This window comes from Narcine bancroftii, chromosome 8 (genome assembly GCF_036971445.1).
Source record: "Narcine bancroftii isolate sNarBan1 chromosome 8, sNarBan1.hap1, whole genome shotgun sequence".
Classification (NCBI taxonomy): domain Eukaryota; kingdom Metazoa; phylum Chordata; class Chondrichthyes; order Torpediniformes; family Narcinidae; genus Narcine; species Narcine bancroftii.
The window spans coordinates 98,075,054-98,089,483 of NC_091476.1; the positions used below are offsets into that span (position 1 = coordinate 98,075,054).

The window sequence follows — 14,430 nt, forward strand, 5'->3', positions numbered from 1 at the left end:
ATTTATTCTTGGAGTTTTAAAGAATAAGAGATGATCTTCTTGAAACATGCAAGCACCCAAGGGGATTGGCATAGTGGAAACTGAGAAGATGACATGTAGTGTCAAGCCAAATCTTAATGAATGGCAGAACAGATCAGAGGGGTCAAATGTTCCACTTTTGCTCCCATTTTTATGCTCTTCTAAGTCCTTATTAATACTGAATCTGTTGAGTTTTATGCAGTTAATTATTCCTTCCTTAATGATTGTTGCTTTCATTGCATACTCGATCCTGTTGTACCCACCATACATACAATACATACGTACCCACAAGGGTCAGTAACGACTGCACAGGCCATGCTCTTTACTTTAAGAGTCTGGATAACATCTCCGCATGAGATGGTAGAGGTAATGGTCTCAACTGCTGGAAGCTTAAACTTACTTATTGGTGCAGACCACCAACTGCAAAAGATTAAAGAAAAAAAAATCACAAACCAATTGTCAATAAAATAAAGCTCTCTCTGCCACCTTAAGTTTAGTATTCTTGTAATTTTCTGGTGTCTGGAACAATTTTTCATCATGACCTCAAAATATGGATCAACAGTGCTTTTCCAAGACCAAAATATGACCCTGTTTCCAATGCATACCCTCTAATGCAGTACAAATGTGGAAACCAAAGGTGGTCTATCTAAAAAAAAACCACCCCTCCTTTATTCAGACTTTCTTCTTTAATACTTTGTATATAATTTTCACAAGCTGGTATTCTTTTTAAGAAGTATTCCATAAGAACAAAAGAAGTACAAGAAGGATTCAAACATGTTGTCCTCCAGTCTGCACTACCTTTCCATAAGATCATGCTTGATCTGATCTTGTTTTGAGTTCCATTTTCCTTCATGCTTCCTACAACCAATGATTTCCCTTGAGATTGAAATCTGCTGAATTTGGCCTTGAATGGCAAGGATTAAGCCTCCACCCCCCCCCCCTCCACCCCCTCCCCAAGGAGATAAATCTTAACACCTCATCTTCTGTTGACACCCTCCAACCAGACGGCATTTACATTGATTTCTCCAGTTTCCATTCATCCTCCCCCCTCTTCTTCCCCCTGTCCCTCCTGGTCTTTGTTGATTTGAGGCAAGTCCTTCTTCTGAAACTATACACTCTACTTCTTTACTTTTGACACAAGAGAAAACATCTGATATACCACAACTCCTTCCTAAAAAGATCTCAAAAAACTGTACCTTTTTTGTGCATTATCTGGATGCAGAAACATTTTCTGTTCCATCCAACTGTCACTGAGAAATTTTGACCTATATCAGAAAAGATTAAAGATTAAACAAATCCTCAAATGAAGTACTGAAATTCTAACATTCAGAATTATTCAATCCTGGGTGTTTGTATCGATTATCAATTGTTATCTAAAATCTTCCTGAAACTTCATTTGGGCTCATTATTAATATTAATAATTTTATCAGCCCTTATCAGCTTGGGGTTAGTGTTTCAGGTTGACATGGAGTCACCTAAAAATACCCAGAAATGCAGGGGGAACTCAGCTGGTCTCGTAGTGTCCATAGGAGGTAAGGATATATTACTGATGTTTCGGGCCTGAGCCCTTCTTCGAGGTACGTATTATCAAAAAACAGGAAAGTGTTTGAATAAAGACTGGAGAGAGAAATGGGGAAGAGCGGGAGGAGAAGGAGTCCAGACCAAGGGCCACATGGTGTTAATTGGATATGATAAGAGGAAAATTGAGAATTGATTTTGGCTCTATTAAAGGAGACAGGGAAAAGAGAAGAGAGAGAGAGCAAGTTGGGGAAAAGAGGTCAGGGGGAAGAAGAGGGGGCAGGATTAACAGAAACTGGAGAAGTCAGTGTAAACACCATCCAGTTGGAGGGTGCCAAGACAGAAGATAAAGTGTTGCATCTCCAATTTGCTGGTGGTTTCAGTCTGGCAGTGCATGAGACTATGTGTCTAACTACCCACTCTGTCCACTAACATGTGGCAAAATATGAACTTACCATCAACAATTCCCTGCGTTGACTTACTAGTGAATATTATTCTGCTCCAAAGAGCAAATGAATGGTGTGGCTCATTGAGCAAAATGGTATCATCACACGGGTGAGCCTAAATACGTCAAATAGTTGAAAGGAAGAAGCTGGATAAGCCCTGTTCCATGCCTTGCTGGCTTTCAAGGCTAAGGATTTTGAATGTTTCTGATAGTTTTGAATACTCTGTGTCATGAACAATCAAAAATTGATTAAACAATGTTTCAAAATCATTGAATTTAAAAAAAATGCAATGCTAAAAGATGGGTTGCATCTAATTTTAGTGTGCTAAACATATCTATATTTTGCAATAATATTCAACTGAGCATAATATCTGATTCTAGAAATGGTCTGACACATTGTATGTAATATATTAATTAGATGAGTTTGAAGCAGTGTGGGCAACACCAGTGACCCTGGTTCGATTCCACTGCTGACTGCAAGGAATTTGTACGTTGGGGGGAAACACCTTCACTCAGAGAATGGTGGGATTTTGGAATGAGCTGACATCTGATGTGGTAAATGTGGGCTCTCTTTTAAGTTTTAAGAATAAATTGGATAGATACATGGATGGGAGTGGTCTGGAGGGCTATGAAATAGGTGCATGTCAGTGGGACTAGAGGAATGATGTTTCGGCACAGACTAGAAGGGCCAAATGAGGTGTTTTCTGTGCTGTAGGTTTTTGTTAATGGTTTCCCCATATCCACGTGGGTTTCCTTTGGGTGCTCTAGTTTCCTGCAACCTTCCAAAGATGCACAGGGTTGATAAAATGATTGGTCATGTGGATGTGATTGGGGCCGTGTGGGCTGTGGGCCATGTAGTATGCTAAAAATGAAAGTAAATTCCTCCAAAGTTTCACAGCAAGGCTGGCATCAGTGGAAGCCTGTGGTGTATTTTTCAACTGCCAGAATATTACAATTGTGAGCAAGATGAACACGAGGTCCAAACTACTTCGATGACTTACATGTAATTCCGAACAGTATCTGGGAGTATTACAACACAGCGTTGTCCTTCTTTCAGATCCTTTGCCACAGCTACAGCCGCACACATGGCACTGCCAGAACTTCCCCCTACATTGCAAGAAAGATGGAAACTCAAAGTTTCTCATGGCCCCTTGTGTAAATCAGACATTGAGTCCAATTAACCGTAAACCCACAGCCTGACGAAACAGTGCACTCCGATCCTTAGTGTAAGACAAGCAGACATTACAAGCCTCCAGACAAATAACTGCATACACAGGACAAATATTCATATATCCAAATAAATAAATATTGTTTTGGAAATATTAGCATCTTGAATGGTTAGTTAAAGTCTCTTTGGTCTTTAGCCTGCTGGTCCTGGCTCTGATACTCCTGCATATCCTTCCTGATGGGAGCAGCTGAAAGAGGCTGTGTGCAGGGCGGAAGGGGTCCTCAGTGATTTTGTGCACCCTCTTAATACAACGATCTTGATAAATTAATTTGGTGGGGGTGCAGGAGGGAGACTCCAGTGAAGAAATATTGACGCTACTCAATTCAATCCAGAGCCGGGCTGTGCTATATATAGTACAAGGCAGAAATCAAGCCATTCTTGTTTCATTTTGTCAGGGGAGGATTGGGGTTCAAAGTCCAAAGTTTCACAGCAGGGATTTGGTGGGGGGTGGGGGAAATAACTAAGATGCTGTCCAAAATTTGAAACATATGCTGGGCAGAATGGGTCCTGTTGATGAAACTACAAAACCCACAAGCCATTAATTGTAATGGATATGTCAGGTTGGAAGGGTAGGGGTGGAGAGGATGAAAAGCTGCATTTGCCTTGTGATTTCTGTTTTATTGCTCTGGCCATTTTGATTGTACAATATGTATATATTTGTGTTGAACTATGTAAGTTTGTTTTTGCTCTTCATTTCATTATTGATGGCTTTCATAACTTAATGATTGCTTCTGATGTTCAGAAATATTTAAAATAGCTCATCACTTTAACAATAAGAACAGTCATCTGTTTAAATACTTGCCATTATTAGGATTGTTAATTTTAATAATTTAATTTGATTTTAAATGTAGACATACAGCACAGTAACTGGCCCTTTTGGCCATGAGCCCGTGCCACCCAATTCCACCCAAATGACCTACACCCCCCCCCCCCCAAATATGTTTCAAATGGTGAGGGGAAACCAGAGCCCCCGGGGAAAACACATGTAGACACAGGGAGAACATACAAACTCCTTAAAGACAGCGTAGGATTCGAACCCTGGCCCCCAACCCTGGCACTCAAATAGTGTTACACTACCTGCTATGCTAATTGTGAAATAGAGCTTCAGATAAAATGTTTGATTGAAATTTTCCTGCAGGAAGGGACAGTTTCACGTCATACTTCATTTGTCAGATCTTTGTCCTGTATCTATTTCTGTTGAATGCTTTTGTGTCTTCTTTGCAATCACTTTCCTACCTATCTTTCTGTTTTAAGTAAATTTAATAACCGGTGCTTTAGTGCCTTTACCAAAGTCATTTATACAAATTATAAAATTTTGAGGTCCCAGTACAGATCCCTGAAGTATTCCATTCTACCCATCTTATTGACCAGAAAATTATTGATTCATGCCAGCTCTTTATTCTGTGTTAGCCAGCCAATTTTCCTCCAACATCATTATCTGCATTTTTGTCACCTTCTACATGATCCCATCATCAGACATATCTTCCCTCTCCACCTTCTGCAGGGACTGCTCCATTCAATAAAATATGGTTCCTTGACCGTATTCCCAATCAATCCTCTGATCCACTTAGTCTGAAAAATTCATGATTTCAGACTTACACTTGCCCTTGTTTCAGCATTACAGATGAGGTAGAGAATTCCAAAGATTTATGATCCCCTGCAAAAATATTTCTCTTCATCTCAGTGCAAACTCTTGAAAAATAGTTGGTTCTGAAGTGTCCAGCTGATTGAAATAGTATTTCAGAAATTAATCTTTTAATCCTAGGAATCTATCTCATAAAGTTCATGTTTTTATCTTCAAAATTCCATCAACTTTGAATCAATCTGCAACGCTCCTCTCATTTGACAATACTTTCACTGAGGAATTTATCAAGTAAATCTCTACTGCACTAAATCCCACACAAGTTTGTAATATATGGAAGCCAAGACAAAATGTTATAATCTGATGCTTCTTCAAAGTCCTGTATAACCCAGCACGTCTATCTATTTATTTTTACCCACATGAAATATTATCTGTCTACTATCTTTCTAAAGATACAATCTCATTTGCTCAGCATTGCAAGCATTTTCTGATTCATCGAGGATTTTCTATATCTTATCAAGTTTCTCTACGATAAGGTTCAGCATTTTGCTAACAACAAATGGCAGTCTAGTTGGTCCTTAATTGTCTATCGATTTCACTTTGTCCTTCCTTAAATTACTGTTACACTTGCAAAATACCATCCTGATGAAAATTAAATTTTGGAAGATGGTTGCTACTGTAGCTCTTCAGCAAACTCAACATCCTGAGAAACAATTTATCAGTAGTAGAAATTGACCAAAAATGTATCCAATTTTGTTTGTTTACTTTCTTCATCATGTGGTGGTCAATTGCGCTAAATCTCTTCATCTCAAAATCCCCTTTTCCCCTTATTGCTACACGCTTTGCACATTTTGGATTTGCTTAATTCTTCAGCTACTTCCTTACTTCCAATTATTATTGCTTTAATGGCATGCACTTTTAAAATTAATAATATAAATGCCACCAGTAACTATTAAAGAATGACTTGGGACAAAAATGTTACGTGTAAAACATTCCTCATTCACATATCCTGGTTACATTTCCAAAAATTAGAATACTGATATTAGAATATTCTTTTGGTCAATCTGCACTAAACCCTACATTCAATATTCTTCCCATTATTACTCCAGAAAATATACAGGTTGATTGGTAAATAATAAGATAAGCACAAGAAGAGAAAAAAAAAACAGTAATTGAAATATGATTGAAAGCATCGTTTACCACAAAGCAATCCTTCCTTTCTGATTAATTTCCGAGCCATTGCAAAGGCCTCCTCATCGTTAGTCTTTATCCATCTGTCAATTACCTGATCAAGAGAGAGTAATTTTGATACGATTGTGTAGGCTACGCTTTGAACAATTAAGCTAAATATCAATCAACATTCTCTGAATTTTTTCAGTCCCAGAGAAATTTTCGGGGACTACTTAGTGGAAAGCAAAAATAGACTATTATTCATAGTATCTTTAAAGACTGATGTCTGATCTGGCAACTAATTGTTACATGTGGGGTCCACAGGAAACTTTCCCAAAGATCTATATCCAATAAAAAGGTCATTTGCTTAAAATAAGAATGCACAGAGTGAGTACCACAACCAAGTTTCATGACTGCTATGAAGCAGAAGTTGGCACTTTGCTACGTTCTGGATGACGAGTTATTTTCTGAGTCTGCTGCAAAACAACAAATTTCGGAGACGGTCATGACAATAAATTCTGATTCTGATAGTAATTTATATATTGTTTCTTGGAAGGATGAAGCTGACTGTACTTCCCACTTATAATTCATATTCAGAGAGCTTTAACAGTCTGAGGCTTGAATTGGTGATTTAGCATCAAAGTGAGAATTCAAGCCACACAGAATGCTGCATTCCTTACAGAAACTTCATAGTTATCTTCAAACAAATTCACCCTCATTTATTTTTAAATTAAACCTAGGTTCAAATTGAACCAACCCAAATGCCACATTGCCTTCTGATAAGAATCTCAGCCTGGGGACTATTAAGAAGTTACAGGGGTTATCACAGTCTGAAATGCAAGTTCATACTTTCCTGTCGAGTACTGCAGGTATAAAGTTATGGCCAATTCCTTCCACTTCATACGAAGTCACACTCGTTTGATTTATTTCTTTTGGTTCAGCCACATATGAGCCTTCAGGATCAACAGCAATGATCTAATAATGGGAAATTAAAATATCATAATTTCCAAATACTCTTTCATAAGTTTTTGAATCTGTGAATAAAATTTAGATGGATTATAGAAGGTTGCTATAAGATAGTGTCCTCCACCCTTACCATAAAATTGGATTAGTTAGCTCTTTAAATTTTATTGTTTTGTTTATGGCTGTGTTACCATATAGAGTATTTTAAACCAATGTTTTCCCAGGAATATTTTGTGTTTCCTTCAAGTTCAGTAAAATGATGGAAAGAAAAGCTTTGATAGTGGAAGAAAATGATGGAAGCATTCATGCTCATCCCTCATCCAATCGTCATCGAGGACACAGTGGTGGAGAGGGTCAAGAACTTTAAATTCCTGGGTGTCAACATCTCCGAGGATCTGTCCAGCGGCTACACTTTGCGAAATGTCTGAGGAGATTCGGTATGTCACCAAAGATTCACGTAAACTTTTACAGGTGAACTGTGGAGAACATTCTGGCTGGTTGCATCACTGCCTGGTATGGAGGTGCCAAATCTCAGGGCAAGAATAAACACCAGAGGGTTGTTAATTCGACCTGTGACATCATAGGCACCAGACTTCACTCCATTGAGGACATCTACATGAGGCAGTGTCTTAAAAAAAGCAGCCTCTATCCTCAAAGACCCCCCACCACCCAGGCCATGCCCTCTTTACATCAGGGAAAAGGTACAGGATCCTAAATAAGAGCACTCAGCAGACAAGGACAGCTTCTTCCCTGCGGCCATCGGATTCCTTATTAATCAATGAACCAAAGATACTGCCTTACTTTTCATGCACTATTAGTTTTTTTTTATATAGTAATACCATAAGATGGTTATAATATGAATGTTTGCATTATTGATGGTGCTGCAAAACACTGAATTTCATGATTTGTTCTTGACAATAAATCCTGATTCCGATACTGCTTTGTTCTCCATTAACAAAGCTACCGACCGCTCAAGACAACAAGTTAAAGATCAATATGAGCCTCTTTTCTCGCTAGCTCATTTAGCCAAGACATCACATTCTTATTAATACAAAATGTTTCTAACTTGTAGCATCTTAAATTCATCTTATCTCTTCTTTCTATATTTAGATTGTGTGACCCACATTATCCCTGGTTATTGAATAGAGTGTTCTCTTAATTCTCTATTGTGACATTTTTAGATTTACTATCTTGATTTTAGTGTACCTACAAACAGAAACATTCTTTCTAATTTTACTCTAAGTCCTTGATCACTTCAAAGATTATTAGGTCACCCTCAGTCTGGGGAAATCATAGATTTATTTTTAAATTATTTTTATTTTGAGATCCAGCATGGTAATAGGCCCTTCCGGCCCACAATTTTGCATTGCCCAATTACAGCCACGTGACCAATGAACATGCTAACCTCATATGACTTTGGAATGTGGGAGGAAACTGGAACACCCAGAGGTAACCATGTGGACATGGGAAGAATGTAGGAACTCTTTAAAGGCAGCAGTAGATTCGATCCCAGATAACCGACGCAGTAATAGCGTTACTCTATTGTCGAGCTCCCCAGGACTAGATTGAAATTATTCTTTTTTTAAATATATCTACATTTTAATGAATTAGATCTTGGGATACAAATTAAATTACCAGATTTTCAAAATTATGTTGTAAAGAGTAAACAAGTAGCAATAAATTGGAAGAGTTACCAGATTGGACTGCCAAGTGAAAGGTGAAATTTAACACAGAAACATGAAGTTATAAAATTTAACAAAACATCATTAATGACTGGATAATATATGGTAATCTAAAGGGCACACAGAAGCAGGGTGACTTTGGTGTATATAATGCCCTCAATAATGTTTGAAATAAAAACACTCTTTTCCTTATTTGCCCCTGTACACTACAGTTTTACATTTGTAATCAAACAATTCACATGTAATTAAGGGGCACATTCCAGATTTTATTCAAGATTATTTGTACACATTTTGGTTTGACTGTAGAAGTTTGTGTTTGTAGCCTCTCTAGAAATATCAATTATGAGAAAACCAGCACAGGTTTTCCTCTGTAACAGAATTAAAGTCACAGGCTTCCAGAGAACAGTCTGGAAGGGAGAGATATAAGTTTTAAGCCAAGGAACATTCCTGACAGGAAATTAGCATCGATCATCTCTTCTGCCCTGATCATCTCAAAGTAATCACAGTATCACCAGGCTCTAGAGTACATAATGTCTTTAAAGCAAAGATGCTAAATTCCTTGCCGACCAATTCCACTACTGTCAAACTCCCATTCATAAATCAGCTTCCCAGCCAAATGTGGCTGATTGACTCTACTACTCGTCAGACGCAATCTAGCTTTCAAAAGACGCAGGATGCATGTACAGCCACAATGAAGGCACCAACGAGACCTAGGCCACAGACCTTAAATTAGTAGCTTCCCTCCCTATTATTAGTATCAATGGTTTTCTGTTTAGGCAGGGGTGTAATGCTGCCGGAGCTCACTGGAGCACCGCTTCGGCACCTCAGGGGACTTCTCCAGGCAACTCATGGGACAGCTCTGGCACCTCCATGTTGCCATTTTTGTGAGCTCTGGCACCTAAAAAAATTAGCACTGCACCCCTCTGTTTGGGGGGGGGGGTGCACTGGCATTTGCAAGGCACTCAGAGCATGGGAAATTACTGTATATTGTAAACAGCTTTCCAGACTGCTTCCATTGTATATGCCACAAATTCATATCTTTTAATTATAACGTACATGTAAAAAGCCAATTGACATCAAACATTTCCTGTTTTTAGAAATGTGCAAATACTGACTGTAACGCCTTAACTTATAACAATACTTTCAAAGAGCTACCTCTCTAATTTGTAAACAAGAATGGTCCTTAAATATTGTATGCCTCAACTGGATCGGTTGAATGAGGATCAATAGTATTAATAAGGTGACCTTGTTCATCTGCCTCTAATACAGCTCACTCCCTCTGGTGTGACTCAATAAAATCTGTGTTTTGTACTTTGTGGTTCTGCTGTACATTTTAAACATGGACAGGAAGTGCAGATTTAACATGACCATGTCAAAGTTACCCCACTTTTTTATGCATATTTCCTAATTTCAGGGCCCCATAATGTATGGGACATTTGGCTTCACAGGTGTTTGTAAGTACTCGGTATGTCAAATTGCTTCAATGATGCAAGTAAAAGATAACTATACTTGCTTCTAAGCTTTTCATCATCTTTGGAGACTGCAGTTGCCATTTTTCAACAAGAAGACAAAAGTTAAAAATTTCCGTACTGCAGTATTCAAATCTTGGAAAAATACTTTTGGAATAAACAAAGAATTGACTGAAAAAAATATTGAATACAAGGAAAAATATTCATCTTAATACAATTTACCCGACCTATTAATGACAATGGTAAATCTTTCCATTTAATTAAATCTGCCTTAATTTTTCTCATTAATGATACATCATTTAATTTATAAAGCGATTGGTATTTTTGCATTAACCATAACTCCTCAATGTTTAATTCTATCAGACCATCGTAATTTAGTAATCTGTCTACACTCACTATAATCCCCATCTGATATTGGCAGTATTTCACTTTTATCCCAGTTTAATTTATACTCAAAATTACTTAATGTAAGATATAGTCTTTGGCTTGGCTTCGCGGATGAATATTTATGGAGGGGTAAATGTCCACATCAGTTGCAGGCTCGTTTGTGGCTGACAAGTCCGATGCGGGACAGGCATACAGGGTTGCAGCGGTTGCAGGGGAAAATTTGTTGGTTGGGGTTGGGTGTTGGGTTTTTCCTCCTTTGTCTTTTGTCAGTGAGGTAGTATGGTTAATTATAATTTTTTGCATCAGTTGTATTTGACCCCTGAGAAATTGAAAAAAATATGGATTTAGTAGTTTGGATTTATGTTTTAGATGTGGACAGCATATTGGAAGATTTTTCCACTCAGTTTGGCTTTGTGATAAGGTCAAACCATTTTGGGAAAAAGTTTGAGTATTTTTTGAAAAATTATTAAAGATTAAATTACCATTCGATCCAGAATTTTTTTTAATTGTGTTATGTTGCCTCATTGACTGGTTTGGGGTTGCATAAGTTTCAGATAGCTTTTGTTTGTCCAGCACTGGCAGTAGTGTGGAAGTGTATTGTGATTACTTGGAAAGATAATGTTGAAGTAAATATAGATCGTTGGCCCAATGAATTGAAATCCTGTATTTACATGGAAAAAATAACATATAATTTCTATGATAATTATACTTTTTTTGTTCAAATGTGGTCACCTTATTTGAAATGTATGGGTTTAGAAATATCTTAAGATACTATATAGTTTATTTCTGTATTCGATGGGTTTTTTTTTGGCTCCCCTTGCAGGGAATGCTGAGGGTGGGGAGGGGAGAGGGTGGGATGGGTTTATGTTTTAGATTATTTTAATATTTTTTTTGTAGAGTTTTTATGTATTTTGAAAATCTTAACTAAAATTTTAAAAAAGACCAGAGTTATTCCATAAAAATAAAAGAAGCCATTATGAGGCTGAAGAACCAGAATGAAAAGGTAAGAGACATTGCCCAAACATTAGGATTACCAAAATCAACAGTTTGGAACATCATTAAGAAGAAAGAGCATATTGGTAAGCTCATAATGAAGAAAAATCCCTAAACATATGTCCAATGGACAGAAACACTCTTCAGGAGGCAGGTCTGGATATGTCAATGACTACTCTCGTAGAAAACTTCATTAACAGAAAGCTACATTGTAAATGCAAACTGCTAGTTAGCCACAGAAAGAATGGTCAGATTACAGTTGCCAAGAAGTATTTAGAAAAGCCTGCAGAATTCTTCAAAGAGATCTTGTGGACAGATGAGACTAAGATTAACCTGTATCAGAATTATGGCAAGAGCAAAGTGTGGAGATGTAAAGGAAATGACCAAAATCCAAAGCATATCACATTTGCCATGGTTTGCATCTTGCAGTGTAGCCTCTGTATTTCTGTTCATGAGGTCTTCTGCAAACTGTAGTCTGTCATCGGCAGTGGAGGTCTTCCTTGGAATACCAATTTGTTTGTGATTAATAACCTCATTTCTTCTTAATGATGTTACTGTTGAATTTGGTAATCCTAAGGTTTGGGCAAAGTCCCGTCCTATTTTTCAGTCTCATAATGGCTTCTTTTACTTTCATTGATATAACTCTGGTCCTCATGTTGTAAAATGGCAACTACAGACTCCAAAAGTGATCAAAGCTTCTAAGCAAAATTATAATTTTATACCTGCACCAATAAAGCAATTAAACATACCTGGTACTCACAAGCATCTGTGAAGCCAAATGTCCCCAATATTATGAGGCCTTGAAATGAGGGGACTATGCATGAAAAGTGCTGTAATTTCTACATGGTCAAATCAAAATATATACAAAGCTCCTTAAATAAAATCTGGAACATGCACTTTAATTATGTGTGAATTGTTTGATTATAAATGTAAAACTGTGGACCACAGGGGCAAATAAAGGAAAAGATGTCCTTGTCCCAAACATTATGGAGGGCACAATATGTCCATTAATCTTTTGTAATGTCAGGGCACATCAAGAGAGGCACTTACAAAGAAATTATGGGTGCAGTGTAAAAAAGCAGAGTACAAAAGCAATGAGGATACATTGAACGTACAAGAAACTAGTTAGTTCACAGTCAGAGTACTGCACTCAATTCTAGTCAGTATGCCTGAAAAGGGTTGTGAAGTTCCGAGAGAGGGTACAGCAGAGATAAACTGGAAAGGATGAAAGATTTCACCAACATGAGATTGGAGTAGGTGGTGTTATTGGAACATCTTGATTATGACCTGAAATTCACAGTAAATAAATGTGGTGGAAATAAATATCATCAAACCTTTCAATCTTTCAAAAATGGATTTGGATTGGACATTGAGAACTAATGGGCAGGTCCATAGGGAATGCATAACAGATTGATAGTGAAAAATTGTTGTCAGTATGGCTTCAATGTTCAGTTGATGGGTTCCTTCTGTGCCACAGTTATTCCATGATTTATTATTCTTAGAGAATAGAGGCAGACTATAATGGAAAGAGAAAATGAAGTATCAAACTAACATTAAATTGGGAGCCTTACTCTGGAGATCTTTTGAATTAACAGTGTGGTGTAAGAAAATTGATACCAAAGAAGTTAGCTTGGCAATATTAGGGTTGAATAGTTTCCTCCTTTATTGTGGGAGTTTGAGGTGATTAAAAAGTATATTACCTTCTCTTAGTATTCTTTTAGTATTATTCTTTATAAATGAATAAAAAGTTTAACCCTATCTTATCCACAATAAAATGCAATAAAACCTATCTTAGGTTCAGGAATATTGCCGAGATAGAGAACATCATTTCCTCTATAAATCTGATTTAATCACTCACTTTTAATCAACAATTAAAGTTACCTGCAGGCAGACTGGGCTACTTTTTACACCAGTGCTCTCACTTTCAATAGACTAAAAATTTGTCAATAATGTAGGCTTCTTCAGGTATTCTTTAAAAATCAAAGCATAATGGCCAATAATAAGACAACATTACTCAACATACTCAGCAGCTGTTTGCTTTCCACATGACAAACCTTGCAGGTGGGGCACTTCTCCTTGAACTTCCATGCAATGCCAGTGATGGTACCACCAGTTCCAGATCCTGCTACCAAAGCATCAACATGACCTAAGGAAATAGAATGAACTGCATAATGTTGTGTCACTATATGGTTGCATTCACTTCAACAAGTTCTAGCTCCCCATACTTTATATATTCTGCTGCAAAAAAAAAAAATCCTTTGCGCATTACCATCACATTGATCCAGAATTTCCTCTGCTGTCGTGTCATAATGAGCTAATGGGTTGCTTGGGTTTTGATACTGAGGACAAAACAAATATTGGCATTAACCTTTCTGTTTAGTTGAAAGCAAAACATACATAGCCAAGCCTTACAATTTTATTGGGAAACATTTAATTTTTTAAAAGAATTTAGAGAATACAGCACAGTAACAGGCCATTTCAGCCGTGCCACCCAATTTACACATTTTGAATGGTGGGAGGGAACCTGAACACCCATGGAAACCCATGCAGACATGGGGAGAATGTACAAACTCCTTACAGAGAGGGATTCAAACCCCTTTCATGATCACTGGCATTGTAAAGGCGTTGCGCTAATGGAACCAATTGTTCCATTATGGCGTGTTTTTATTAAAAAAATGAAGAGAATCTCTCTGAAAATGTCACCATAATTTATTTGAAATAAAATTGCCTGCCTCTTGCTGAGGAGAACAGCATTCTGTTTAAAAACATATCTATTCAACAATACGTTGATGTGATGCATTGGCTGCCAATAGTTAATCTGGTAGATGAATTTTCACCTGATCAAACACGCATGAGTTTGGAATCTCTTTCTTCATTCTCCAGGCCATTTGAATATATGAGTCGGGGCCATTGTGGTTTGCAGAATCTGGTGCCCTCACTATTTCAACCCCCAAGGATTTTAACAAATCAACCTG

General features: G+C 37.5%; 1 protein-coding gene across 4 annotated transcripts in view; it reads right to left on the bottom strand.

Moving 5' to 3' along the window:
* LOC138741054 (cystathionine beta-synthase-like protein) overlaps nt 1-14,430 on the bottom strand; it is a 66,205-nt gene that overhangs the window by 8,024 nt on the left and 43,751 nt on the right. For all 4 annotated transcript variants that reach the window (XM_069894533.1, XM_069894535.1, XM_069894536.1 and 1 more), the window contains 8 exons: nt 14,293-14,427; nt 13,725-13,794; nt 13,510-13,601; nt 6,811-6,936; nt 5,992-6,076; nt 2,983-3,088; nt 1,215-1,283; nt 304-438 (listed from right to left, as the gene is read on the bottom strand). In XM_069894533.1, coding sequence (XP_069750634.1) covers nt 304-438; nt 1,215-1,283; nt 2,983-3,088; nt 5,992-6,076; nt 6,811-6,936; nt 13,510-13,601; nt 13,725-13,794; nt 14,293-14,427 — 818 coding nt within the window. The remainder of the gene's footprint in view (nt 1-303; nt 439-1,214; nt 1,284-2,982; nt 3,089-5,991; nt 6,077-6,810; nt 6,937-13,509; nt 13,602-13,724; nt 13,795-14,292; nt 14,428-14,430) is intronic.